The sequence below is a fragment of the Haliotis cracherodii genome, unplaced genomic scaffold, assembly GCF_022045235.1.
Source record: "Haliotis cracherodii isolate W230 unplaced genomic scaffold, xgHalCrac1.p SCAF_2, whole genome shotgun sequence".
Taxonomy (NCBI): domain Eukaryota; kingdom Metazoa; phylum Mollusca; class Gastropoda; order Lepetellida; family Haliotidae; genus Haliotis; species Haliotis cracherodii.
Genome location: NW_027266275.1, coordinates 25,885,943 through 25,900,774, shown reverse-complemented (window position 1 = coordinate 25,900,774; position 14,832 = coordinate 25,885,943). Strand labels below are relative to the sequence as shown.

General features: G+C 40.1%; 1 protein-coding gene across 1 annotated transcript; it reads left to right on the top strand.

Annotated features, from left to right (window-relative positions):
• The first annotated feature begins 20 nt into the window (after nucleotides 1-20).
• Nucleotides 21-12,932, top strand: LOC139468884 (putative ZDHHC-type palmitoyltransferase 6). Its single transcript, XM_071251018.1, has 9 exons — nucleotides 21-264; nucleotides 3,356-3,602; nucleotides 4,808-4,940; nucleotides 5,695-5,873; nucleotides 6,327-6,563; nucleotides 6,849-6,931; nucleotides 8,610-8,702; nucleotides 10,423-10,529; nucleotides 11,388-12,932. The coding sequence occupies exons 1-9, from the start codon at nucleotides 111-113 to the stop codon at nucleotides 11,859-11,861; spliced, it is 1,707 nt and encodes a 568-aa protein (XP_071107119.1). The 5' UTR covers nucleotides 21-110; the 3' UTR covers nucleotides 11,862-12,932.
• Nucleotides 12,933-14,832: the final 1,900 nt, after the last annotated feature.

The window sequence follows — 14,832 nt, the reverse complement described above, 5'->3', positions numbered from 1 at the left end:
TTCCTGTATTTATTCAAAATGGCGACGTAAATGATAAGTTTAGTGTTGCGTAGGGACGTTTTGTTCTTTCTTTTGACAGTTCTAATTAGCTGACACACTATTTGTGCAAAATGACGGACGATCCGATGAGGTTTGCCCACAGCTTGATACCAAATCCAAACATACCTCCAGATTATAATATATTGGCCAATGCCATCTCAAACTGTTCGGGGCCGGTCGTTCATCAAATGTTGAAGCAGAACCCAGACTTGGTGAATTTAAAGGGTACGGTGAATGTCTTGTTTATGGTAGTAGAACAATTTGAGTTGCTCGTCAAGAACACGGTTTAGCGGACGTAGCCGCCTGTCTAGCAAATGCACTCAAACTTCACTGATAATACTTAATAGATGAGATGCATCAGATTGGATGCGACGGTGAAGTCATGACCAGGATATAGACCACAAGGGTCATGTCTTCACTGCACCCCATCACAGCTCTCGACAACAGGCAACCTGGGAGTCACCTAGGAAATAATGTCTCCATAACAAGAGAGCAAGATGACCCATGAAACATATCATATAATCCATTCCACGAGTGGGCTGTAGGTGAAATTCATAACAATTTAGAATTCGTAGCCACTCGCAATTTGTAGACAAATTCAGTGTGAACTTGTAGACAAAACACATAAATATTGTATTTCAAATCTTAAAAAAATGTTAATATCTGTGAAATGGATACAGAAGGGGTGCAAGGGTAAATGCAGCACTATTGCAGAACACATCACATCATTTTCAGACCACTGCCATCTGCCTTCAGAGCCCGAGGAACAAATCCGTTTCCGTAGCTGACTACGACATTGAGTACAAGTTTTGATGAAATATATTTAGCAAGAATAGCTTAAATTCCTTCCCAAGTGTCAAGTCCAGCCTCCATCAGTGGAAGAATATACCAACATTGCCACAGACATCTGCACAGGTTGCCTTGGATGGTTCCTAAACTCAGACCACTGAAAGTCGTCATTTCCTTTACAACGATAATGGTGACGAAAACAAGATACTGACAACCGAAATGTTGGATGTTAAGTGACATTGATACGCTGTACATGGATGGAACATTCCATGTTTGTCCTAGTTTGTGGCTGCAGGTTTACACTATTCATTGCATGGCAGATGGTGTGATGTACCCTGCTGCATATTCTCTGTTGCCTAAAAAAACCAAACAGACTTACGGGCAACTCTTCAAGATTCCAAAAGATGCCACCCAGACAGGTGGTATTGAAGAAGTTTGCCCTGATGCTGAGATACTTGGGTGCTTTTACACTACACCAAGGCTTTGTAGTGACATGTGTCAAGAGAAAGAACTTTCCCAAGAATACAAGGACAATCCTCAAGTACAATGCCATGTTAGAAGAGGTGATGCACTGTTTCCCCTACCACTAGAGCTAGTTCAAGATGCCTTGTTATATGTCATGAACATTGAAGAGTTTAATGATTATGTGACCACCGCTTGGCTGCACTATGATGCTCGTATAGCTCAAATTTGGGACCAGTACCTGACCAGTATTTCAGTTTCTCACTCACATCAAGTAGGTGGAATATGCTGACAGAGTTAAGCGCCACCAACTGGATCATGGAGCTGCATCCTGGAGATGACCATGTGTCTACCACGACCTTGACCAGCATCTGATGAGCCTAAAGGAGCATCTTATGAGTGGAATAAAAACAGCACTGCAGTTTCTCGATGCATCCTGACGTTTGATAAAGCAACAATAACAGTGACCTTCTGTCAATGAACTTTGTCAGTGAACCTTGTGTCAACTTGATCAACTGCAGCCTCTCTTGTTATTATTAGTGGAATAAAATAAATTTGAAATGTCTATTTGTTTACTTTATTGTTATTTCGTACATAGAAATGCTGGTACTTTGATTGACACCATCCTTGTGTATAGAAAGGGGTGTTGAGGCATACTAGTATCCAAAAGTGCCTACACATGTTGTTGTAGGCACATTGGGCTGTAGGCACATTAGCCTAGTAGTTGCAATAATACTAAACCAATAGAGATGGATGCAGAAGCTCTAATTAATCCCTTCTCAGCTTCAATCTGTGGGTAATCCCATACTCCACTTACCAATCATGCTAATTGTCCTTCAGTCTTGAATATGCTTGCCTGATTATTTATTTCTAATAGTTACACTGAATCCTGCAAATCCTGTCAAAACAAAATATTAATACTGTAATCCACTCCACTCACCAATATCCTCATGAACCTCTTGTCTATCTTACTGTTGTTGAGGTAAGTAAATGACCCTGATAGTAATTATTATACCCCTGACCTTTTAGGAAGGGGGTGTATAGTTATACCAAGGTTCTGTCCATCTGTCCGTCCATCTGAAAACTTTGTCCGCGCGATTTCTCTCAAACTATTCAGTGGATTCATCTCAAACTTAGTACATATAATCTGTGTCATATGGAGGGGTGCAGTCAAAAGAAAAAAAATTGTTTCGATTAATTTTTCATTTTTTTTATGAATTTTACAAACCCTAACCCTATCCATTATTTAATTTGAAACTACTGACACACTAGGCGGGTCAGTGGTATTAGTGAGCCATGCTCACTTTTGCCCTTGTTAGTAACTATTATCAATCAGTTCCAATATAAAAAAATGTGTCCATGAATTCACACCAGGTTTGTCTACAAGTTCACTGTAAATTGTGTCTATGCATTGGGGGTGGCTATTAATTCACTGTTTCCCCACCAGTGTGTGTGAAATTACATGTTTTAGCATGATTAGTGGTTAGTTGTTCTGCAGCCAGAAAGTGTTACAATAATATTAACTTTGTTCGGTTCATACATAGTTATCGAACAAATATGCATTCGGTTGATATGTTTGACTGACCTGCATTCTAAAACTGAGTCTCAGCTGCTGGATTGAACCATTCAAATTAATGAACTTATCTTATATTCTTCGCCCAATGTAATTGTCAAAATGCGGAATTATGAACATAAATTTTAATTATCAAGTTCCAGTATAGACCCGGATGTCAGAAAATGGGATCGTGAAGGAGTCAACAATTCCTGTAAACAAAATGTTTTTGTCCTCACATTATTCACTGAGTTAACTTTCTTTAATACTTTTAAAATGAATGAGTATGGTGAGGGAAGGCAGGAGTGTGACACTGATACAAGATCTGAGAACAAGATAGACACAATTTTATGGATAACAACTTCTTTAATAAAAAAAAAGCGTAAAAAGCAATGTTTCGGTATAGATCCTTATACCGTTGTCTCTGAGAACGAGACATTTTTGTTTTCCCCTGGCCACACTGGATGTACTATTGTTCTAATGAGTAAACGTTAATGGTTTTGTCATCATCAGCATGGCATGGCCAGACTGCTCTACACAGAGCCTGCCTTGGTGGGAATTCCGACATCGTTGGGCTGCTGCTGCAAGCTGGAAGTAATCCAAATGAGCCCAATGACTTTGATGAGACACCACTACACTATGCAGCCAAGAGAGGAAACTTGCAAGTTTTCCAGATGTTGGTTCAGTTTGGAGGGGATGCAACACTTACGGACAAGAATGGAAAAGGGATGATCCATCATTCCGCCGAGACTGGGACTGTGTGAGTAGAAGACTTCTCATTTGTAAATCTCAAAGCTGTTTGCGAGAACACTTGTTCAGATTTTTCTATGTAATTTGCCTTCCTTGGGTTTCCAGTTAGCTTTGGATTGGCTGCTTCTCTGCACAGAAGATATTGAAATCATCAAACGTTTTTAGAGAACACACCCAAGTCACTGCTACAATCAACACACGTCTTTATGCCATTACTGTACAAGCCCAACTGTCCAACCGGTCTAACTGCCCTGTCAGTCATTCTATTCTTACCGTGCACCCGCTTACCTAGCTACGCATCCCCTTCATTCGCCATTCGTTCTACATCCTTTTAGAGTTATCCCCCATTACACTGATGTACACAAGCTCCTCACAGTGACAGCCCATTCGTGGAGCCACCAGTCAAAGCTCACCACTGTGATATAGATGTCTACAATCATGCTGACAGCTATGTTTACAATCAAGTGATGACTGCCGTGACGCCGAATGTGCTTACCCAAGCTGAATTTTTCTTTGTTTGTCACTTTGAATTTTGGTTTCATTTCAACTATCATGTATTGCTATAGTAAGAATGTAAAGGAGAAGTTTTGGGATTTTCCTTTAGTCTGCAATCTCGAACCAATCTGATCAAACAAGCAAAAAGGTAAATTCATCTGGGAAATATGGTCCGCCGTAAACCTTTTCAAAATGAACTATGATGGCATTCCCAAAGACATAAACAAAAGTATGTGCATTATTACATTTGGGGTTAGAGGCCAAATTTCAAGATTCTTGTAATGGCCACGCCCACACTAGTGGCAGAGATGTTACAGAGAGTGTAACGAAGGTGTCACACACTGAGAAGGAACATGTGCTGCACATGTAACACAAGTTACCTCCCCTTATACTAAACTTTTATGTACTGACTTTCAAAGACAGACTTGGCATTTTACAAGTGGTTCATGGTAAATTTGGAATTGTTAGCTTGAGATTATAAACCCTTTGGCTTTAAAGCATATTGCATTACTATTTTCAGTAAAAATGTGAAGGCTAAGCATTCGAAATATCTCTGCAACGAATCATCTTCTTATAAATAAAACAATACATAAGAGACCACATACACATATTTACACATGTTATAGATTACTTTGGTTCAGTAGGTCAGAGTAAAGAGTGGTGTTTCCATGAGCACTGTAGTATATGCATGATGAATATCACTCGTCCTTGTGTCCACAGATACATGCTCCACTATCTGTGGGAAGTTCAGCAACTCAGCTTATCAGACCCTGATGCCAAACATCTCACACCTCTCCATATTGTGTGCAAACATGGCCAAGTAGACTCCCTGAAGTATCTTCTCAAGAAAGGGGTAACTTCTTTAATAGTTCTTAATCTGTGTACACGGTGTCAGTTGAATAAAATGAGAAAAATATTGCCTTAAACTTGTAACCATGGGGACATCTTCTGATTCATATGTTTATTTATCGCCAATGAAAATTATAACATTTGTAGAGATTGTCGATATGATATGTTATTGGTAGTAATGTAAAATAAGCATCACAGCCTCTTCCTCTTCATTGGTCCTGTTATCAGTGAGTGAGTGAGTGAGTATGGTTTTACGCCGCTTTTAGCAATATTCCAGCAATAACACGGCGGGGGACACCAGAAATGGGCATCACACATTGTACCCATGTCGGGAATCGAAACTGGGTCTTCGGCGTGACGAGCGAACGCTTTAACCACTAGGCTACCCGACTGCCCCTCCTGTTATCAGTGAAATACAAGCCATCTCCACAAAGTGATAACATTAGTTATACTGTCTTGACTGTATTCATGGTATCAGCTTGAACTGGGAAATGGTGAAGTCCCATTTGGGAATGTTTGTGGACATTCACTGCAGACTTGGGGCTCATTATTGGCTGCTAAGCAGGTGTACCATGGGCGGATCCAGAGGGGAGGTCAAGGGGGTCCGGACCCCCATCCCCCTTTTTGAGAACCAAATAGTATGTTGCAGTTTTGTAGACACTGAGAGAAGATTTTTTCTATTTTGGACCCCTTACTTTTCAAAATGCTAGATCCACCCTTGTGTAGATAGATCTGTGACTTGTGTGTTCCTCCCACAGAGATGCAACCTGTATGCGACGGACTGTGAGGGCAACACGGCGGTGCACATGGCGGTGCAGGAGGGGCACAGCTACATGACCTGGCTGCTGCTGGAGGTCATGGGGACCAAAGTGTTAAATGTCACCAACAACGAGGGTTACACTCCTGGGGACCTCGCAACAATGAGGGACAAGACAGGGTAGGATATAAATATTCTATATGATCATGACTTTTCTGGAGAAATTGTTTCTGAGCTGATGTTTTTCATTCGGTGAACCATTCTCAGCTCCCTGGGGAGGCAAAGATGATCTGATGTTGACCTGATGAAGGAGTAAGTATATGCTGTGAAATGTTGTGTTTCTCATAATAAAGAAGTTGACATCCATAAATTCTCTTCCTTATGTGTATAACTTCCCAATGGCATTAAAAGATGAGAATATAGATCCCAAGCAAGCTGTGGTTGTTGTAAGAGGCCACTAAATGGTTCGGGTGGTCAGGATTGGTGGCTCAGTTGACATGTCATCATATCCCAATTGTGTGGTCCAGACTCGGTCATTAAACTGGAATATTTCTGAGTGAATCATTAAACAACAAACAAACAAACAAAAAAACTTCTATAACACTGGTTGATGTTCGTCTTTCTATAAACCAGGCACAGAGAACTTGTTCCATTATTGAAGCAATTTCGGAGGGCCCCCACGGCCCACCCCCGTGGCCCTGTGTTGAAGTGGTACTTCTACCTGCTTCTCCCTGCTGCTGCGTTCGCTGTGTCAGTCCTGGTGTCCAAGCTTGCGGGGGACAAGTATCAGGGCGTGGTCGTGTTTGGGGGCCTAGGTGCACTACTGTTCCATCTCAGAGACCAGATGCATAGATTCACAGATATTAGCAGGTGAGGTGGAGAGATCTTTGCTCAGTTAACTAAATACTCAAGACCAATTTAATTCCTTGATTATTTGATTTTGTTTTGGGTCAAATTGTAAGAGGCAGGAGGCATAAAACAAATCAAACAAATATGCATGAATTAGGGTAGAATGCAAGACAAGAATATAACCTGATCTGGCTTAAATTCCAAAACATTTAATCTATTTAAAGTATCCGTGAACAGATTGGATTAGTTTAAAATGTGTCAAGTTTGTGGTTCCCATTCTGAAATTTTGCCTGATTGTGTCGACAGATGGCCGAACCCTGTCCATGCAGGGACATTTGCAGCTGGCCTCTTCCACACCGCCTTCTACTTCTTCGTCGCCATCATGCCTTGTATCCTTCATGTGAAACATTCACACGGAGATCCATGCACACTGAAACTTCATTAGTCTAGGGGTCCTTGAATATATTAGTTACGATCCACCGGAAAACCGATTTTGCTCTCATGTTGCTATAGGTGTGCACTGTTTGACCTAAGAAACAAGCGATGTTCAACTCTATCAGCAACTTGTCTAAATACAGTGTGTTGCACAGTGATGTATTGCACATTTAACCGATGCTGTGCCAACAGCCCATATTGTTTATGATTTTATTTCACTTTCTGAGTATCAGTCCATATCATTTGAGGGTTTTACTGTAGGCATGACAGGACTGTAAAATAACTTTTTGTCTTCAGGTTTTACCTCCCTGAATAAATTGTTCATTTCCGTTAAAACACTCCTCAGAGGTTTTGTTTGAAAATGTTAACTATGAGGGAGTGAAAACGTTTCCCATGCTACATTTTAGCCAAGACCTCGGAGGAGTGTTTCAACTTACTTATGAACAGTCAAAATGCAAAAAATACCAGAAAGAATAAAGAACATCAGGACATTGTGGTATCGAACGAATTTGATGATGACGAGCGCAAAAGACAACTTGCAGCTTGCAGACAACTGAAGTCATGACATGTAAGACTGAACACCTATTCATCACCTGCCCCGGTGGCTCTGTGGGGTACACTAATATACATGATATGTAAGGTTGCAGGTTCCGTAATGGAATTTCATGTACTAAAGTCATGACTTCAACCAGTTTAAAAATCAACATTCGATGCATATTAAAAGGATGTTTATACCGGTAGGCACAGAAAACAAGAAATATTGCAGGCATCGGACAGTCCTCTGTTGGCAGTGTAGTATTGTTAGAACATTTGCTTTAGATTACAAGAATTAAAGTAAATGTACGTCTCGTAAATGTAGCCTGTGTCGACATTTCTTCGTTCATATAGGTTTCCTGTACCAATAAATCTACAAATACCTTCACTTTACTTTGAACAAAATAATATAGCAAAGTTAATCCATATCTATTGAGGTAAAATTGTAAACTGTAAAGAGGGGTTAAATTGTGTGCATAAATAACATGATTGTAACATGCATGATAATACATTTTATGAAAGTTTGAAGCCATGACATTGGCACAGATCAGTAATATGCAGAGCATTTTGGTGTTAACGGCGATTTCGACATGGCTTTCCAGTTGTGATATGGTTTATGCAAGACTCTCTTGGACGTTTTTGGGGGAACACAACACATATTTAAAGGGCCAATATTTGAACACGTTAATCCAGAAATTTGATTTGGCGATTTCAGCGGAATCTGTACTGTCTGGATAGACAGGATTTCACTGTTCACTCTATAGGATTTGCATTTCATGTATTTATACATTTTAAAAGGTTTCATCCATCCCCAGCAGTTTTCAATATTTTTTTCTTATCTGAGTTGGATGCATGCTGATGTCCTGTTAGTTATTTAAATGGACATGTGAATTTCAATAATACAAAGGTATTAAACTTATCATGTATATTGCTCATATGATTGGTGACCAATTGCGATTCTTAAAAGGGGATGTTCAAACCTCATTGACCAAGCCAGGATGTAACACGTGTTACTATTTTTGTTTTGTGAGGGTTTTTTTCTTTTGGGAAGCAATGTTGGAATGTATCTTCCAACAGCCAGCCTTGACTCTCCATCAGACATGACACAGCATCTATACATCATGTGCCTCACCCCGATGTATGCAGTCGGCCTCGTCTACCTCTACTGGACAGTATTGTTCAATGATCCAGGTAAGTCATTATCAACTGGATCCCTTGGGGATTCCAGGTTAGAATTGCTCCTGAGCAACTTAAAGTTTGCTGTAAGAGGTGACTCAGTGGATTGGGTGGTCAGACTAGGTGATTTGGTTGATGGCATGCCACCATGTTAGACACTGTATGTAGCGTTTTGGTTCCAGACATTTTGTGGACAAGACGCAATACTTGTTGAAGACTAGACTTATCAACAGCACATACAGAGACACAAGATGACATGCATTCAGACAGACATTTAGTTAACAACTGAGAACGAAATACAATACGGGTAACAAGACTTCCTGTTGACGATACTATACACCTAACAACTAATTTCAACGTGACCATGATAACACAAACCTCTGCTGAACACTATATTGTTCATCTTGTTTACTGCTTGTAAAGTTTGAATATAAAATACAAAAGCTTGAGAAGAATACTTGTTTGTTAAAAATTACCACTAAATGATTTCAGTTGTCTGAAAAGTAGTGGGGGCACGGGTGGCCCAGTCATCTAAGGCACCTCGATTTGCTGTGCAGAGTTGCGTCCCTTGGGCAAGCCACAAACCTATAATTGTGGGTTCGAATCCCGTTTCGCCTCGATTATGTGTCTAGGTTTGTCAGCACCATACCCATGCACGTGGATTTCACCGAAGTGGTAAATGTGTGAGACCTGCATCACTTTGGGCTTTCCTCCCACATCTAGCTGATACGCCATGATATAACTGGAATAATGTTAAAAGCGGCGTTAAACCCAACTTACTCACTGAAAAGTAGTTGCAGTGTTTTAGCATTATCTCTGTTAAGTCTTTGAAAGGCATTTAGAAGTGACACACATAAGGAAGAGAATTTATGGATGTCAACTTCTTTATTATGAGGATCATAACGTCCTTCATCAGGTGAAGGAGTAAACATATTCTCTGAAACGTGTTCCTCATAAAAAAGAAGTTGACATCCATAAATTCTCTTCCTTGTTACCTATGTTGACATGTGTATCTATCTGGTACTTTATGCAATCTTTTTGAAATCTGATCTTAGTTCTCGCTGCCACTAAACAAAGATCTGAGGACATCCCATTACAGGTCACGTCAGACCGACCTTTCGCGAACTCTGACTGACCAATGGAATTACTGACAAGAAGTTGACAAAAGCCAATCAGAAGACAGCTTTCTTGTGCTTTACGGCGCGACTACGCTTCGAAACATATTTTGAAAAATTCTCGCTTAAAAAATTGAAACCTGAACAAAAGAACATTCTGGAATGGCTAATATATGGTCTAGATTGTAGAGATTCAGTTGTTAAGCCCGTAACTATCGTTTGGAATACCCTGTTTTAAAGTTTTCGAGACTGCATGATTAGAAATCACATTCCAACTGTCACTTTTATGATCTGGTAAGCGACGCTCTGATTGGTCGGATGATAGGTCGTTCTGACGTGACCCCTAATGGGATGTCCTCAGATCTTTGTATAGCGGAACTTTGATCTGATTTCAATGAGATTGGTACTTTATGTTAAACCTATTCATTGACAACAACATCCAAAGTCCAAGTGAAAACATCTATACCATCATGCAGAGAGAGCCTCTTTGCTGCACCTGAATTAACACTTGACTTACCTGCAGAGATAAAGTTTTAAATCAATCACTGTCTGTGTGTATTGACTGGGCCTGTCTTGTAGCACTGACCTCCCTGCTGCATGGTGTGTATATCTTCCTTCAGGTTCTGTATCCCAGTCGGAAGTAGATGAGAAAACACTGAAGCCTCTCACTATCGTTGACCTTTGTCTTCCTGGTAAAAAGTTGGAGCAGTTTTGTATTTTCTGTGAGGTGAGTTCCCCAAACTATATACAAGCCACCCTGATACAGTCAGTGCCCCAAACCTTTTAGTCCACAAGCCAAAACATGGCTCTTTACATCATTGTCAGTGTTTTGTTAGTGTTGTTATATGGAATTTTTATTGGCAGAGCTTACTAGATCGAACAGAATTTTTACGAGACATGGGCTTTGGACTGGTGGCTACAGTCGAAGACTGCTGATACTACTGGATTACTGCTGACTTCAGCATAAAACAACATTCACTCACTCCAGATTGCAGAGAAACACTTTCTTTTACACCCTATTTCATTTGTTATAATTTGTATCATGTATGGTAGGCATATGCATAAAATTAAGAAAATAATTTCTGTAGCCTTATGAAATTGTTTTCCAAATCCATAATAGAGGTCTGTGGTCTATAGGATATAGCCTCTGTTGTCGAGAGGAAAGAGCCTCTGTGGTCGAGAGGATAGAGCCTCTGTGGTCGAGAGGATTGAACGTTTAAAGGTCGATGGTTTGATCCCTGGCCGCATCATACAAAAGTTGTCAAAAAATGGTACTTGTTGTTTCCGTGCTGGGCGCTCGGCATTAATGGGATAAAACAAGTACTGGTAGACTGAGTCAGTATACTGTGTCTGAGTGGGATATCCATGTTAAACTGTGGTATGATATCTAGTGGGCTAGCACAATAAAACAGGCTTAAGTCCAGACTAGTACAAGCAGCCACACACACACTCACACATGTATGTTGATATATGTGCAATAATCTTAAACGCCACATGAACCCCCATTTCCTCTCACTCATTGATTCTATGATCTGCGAAATTCCCAAATTCTAGTAATTAACTCACAGTTCATATTTTCCTACAGATAGTGCGTCCACCCCGAACCAAGCACTGCCGCCTCTGCAACAAGTGTTTCCGCGACATGGATCACCACTGCCTGTTCCTCCTACAGTGTATCGCACAGAAAAACCACCTCCGTTTCCTCTGGTTCATCGCTCTCAACATCATCGCCATGGTGATCTTTCTAGCCATCTCAACATCGCATCTGTTTGAAATATACCCCAAATTAACAATATTTGAAGTAGGCATGACTCTGTTTCACAGCAATGCGTGGCATTTGTCTCTCATGGGACTCAACATGGCCTCCATCTTCTGGGGGGTGAATTTACTACTGTTTCAATTCCGGATGGTTGGGAATGGTTTCACAACGTTCTATCAACCCAAGCAAAATGTGGACGTTCTCACGTCTATGGAGAAGTGTATGAATGTTGTGTATTTTCTGTTAGGTAGAAGACCTTTTGCAAGAAATCCGTTTTTAGGGAAGGAAATGAATGTATAAGAAATGCACATTTTATTGCATCATGTGGTACATATAAATGTATAAATCTATGATGTTTCTGACGAATAACCCCTATCCTTATTTCATAGATATAAATTTTATGGCTTCATATTTATATGCAATGAATAATAAGAAAATGAACTTGACTGGGAGCAGTTCTATTACATGTCACTGAAGTTTGGCTTTTTCCACATGTGATACAAGTTTGCTTTAATCGTTGATTAGTCATTACATAGAGTGAGTCTAGTGTCCTCAACAGGCTTATGTAAGTCTTGTCTAGTGTCCTCAACGGGCTTATGTAAGTCTTGTCTAGTGTCCTCAACAGGCTTATGTAAGTCTTGTCTAGTGTCCTCAACAGGCTTATGTAAGTCTTGTCTAGTGTCCTCAACGGGCTTATGTAAGTCTTGTCTAGTGTCCTCAACAGGCTTATGTAAGTCTTGTCTAGTGTCCTCAACGGGCTTATGTAAGTCTTGTCTAGTGTCCTCAACAGGCTTATGTAAGTCTTGTCTAGTGTCCTCAACAGGCTTATGTAAGTCTTGTCTAGTGTCCTCAACGGGCTTATGTAAGTCTTGTCTAGTGTCCTCAAGGGGCTCATGTAAGTCTTGTATGTGAAAGTCAGTTTGTGAGAAGTATTGAAACAGGCAGCATTATTTTGTCTAATAATGTATGTTGGCAAAGATTTTGGATTCTAATGTCACAGTATTTATGAAATTGACAATATTACAGCTGCATCTGTGGTGAGAAGCTTGAATGTTGTGTTTGAATATGTGTTAAATGTTATGAAGATGTGATCTTTATGTTTAGCCCCAACCAGCTGTGTAATACTGAACATTGTTCACAGTTGTAAGGTGTTTGTCAGACTTGGGCCGAGGAGGCCTGTGATTGTTTTCTTACCACATTTAAAATTAAAACTGTATTTTCCCCTCTTTTTACATTGATACCAAAAAGTTTTGAATTGGTTTTCGTCTATATATTTTTTACATTCAAATTTTGCCATTTAGCTTATCCATGATCTGATGTCTTGCTAGAGTCATCTTGGAAATGAAGAACTTTTCCAAACTTTCCCTGAGTAGTTAGCAGTTAAGTGGGTGAGTTAAAAGAGGGACTATGCTCCCTTGAATGGCTCCCAGTCTAGGGCCATATTCCCGAGGCACGAAAGTTAACTGACTATAAAAGTCCAGTTTCTACCCTTGCCGAACTAGGCTGGTATTATGGAGTTACATTTTGGCTGGACTAATGAGTCATAGTCCAATCAAAATTGTGCAACGAAATCGAAATCCCGTTCGTAAACTGTCGTGCAGTATTCGGTCGAATGCAGGATTTGCAAAGCATGTGCACCGCCAACTCTTTGTCAACAGATGTTTTCCAAATCTCTTCATGTTTTTAATCAAGGTGCTCACGTGATTTGATGCACCTTGCGATGTAAGACCCGTTTTATCACAATATAGATCTTGATTATCGATCAGATAATCTTGACTGGGCACCGTCATTTTGTTTCAAGCAAATGCAAGTGATACGAGAGGTGGAATATGATTGGTCCATAGGAAAGACTTAGAAGGGACATAACTCGTAATAACCACTGGTGGCGCTTCGATCGAGCCCTAGAATTCCAGACTAGTTCAGCAAGGGTAGAAACTGGACTTTTTAAGTCAGTTAACTCTCGTGCCTCGGGGAAGATGGTCAAGGGCTTGGTGATGTAATTACTGCATTGTGTGAGACAAACATATCGTCTCGGTGCAAATGAGGTTATCACTAGCTTAAATTTTGAAAACTAAATACAAATGTTTGTTGTCAAACGAATAAAATGTGTCTTTGAAAGGCTTGAATTAAGCCTGTTTCACTGCCCATGGGCCACGGCTAGTCCCTTTGTAACATTGGTTTTTGAACAGTATTCTCTTTCAGTGTCATTAAAATCAAATCTTGTATTCCGATATGATACATCTCTGTGTGAAGAACTGACGATACATCTGTTTATCAGCGTCTTGGCTTTTAAGTTCTCAATAAGAGTGAGCAAAGTATTCAGGCAAGCATATCTGATTTCTGTATCTCGAAATCAAATATAATCGGGGGGAAAAGGTAAAACATGTGGATATGTTATACCCAAACAATTGTACTATCGAGGGTATGTTTGTATTCGGGGGCGTTGTTTTCTTTTTGACGAGTACTAAATTTACAAATCGAGATGGTAAAAAAATGAAGCCGAATCGTTTAAAAAAATTGACATCTAAAACCCTCAGGAACCCAAGCATCCTTCATTTTAGTTGGACGGTCAGAGTTCAGTTTGACTGAGGAGGTGTCCTCAGAATGTGATGAGAGGTATCATATGGAAGTAAAAGATCACATTGGTTCTGTCACGGTATGTTATCATCATGAGTGTTGTAATCCTAATGTAATACAGGGCCAACAAAGAATTATAACTGCTAATAAGCTGGGATTAAGACCCATGACAGATGGACACCATGGTTATAAACAGCATTCTGGACCTAAGCAACATTCACGCATTTACTCACTGACACCCAAAACGTAATTGAAATTAACAAGTCCCTCTTAACTCATACAGTAACACCCCATTCCATAAAATGATGGACCAACATTACTACTGACTTTCAAAAGGTGCTCAGTCATATTTTTGGTGTGGACAAAGGACTGGTGTCTTCAGCGTTGGAAGTGGTTGTCCGGGATTGTGTAATGTACGGTATGAGGATTGCTCCAACCTGATCGTGTACTTGTATTGTGTAATGTATGGTATGAGGATTGCTCCAACCTGATCGTGTAACTGTATTGTGTAATATACGGTATGAGGATTGCTCCAGTCTGATGATGTACTTGTATTGTGTAATATACGGTATGAGGATTGCTCCAGTCTGATGAGGTACTTGTATTGTGTAATATACGGTATGAGGATTGCTCCAGTCTGATGAGGTACTTGTACTGTGTAATATACTGTATGAGGATTGCTCCAGTCTGATTA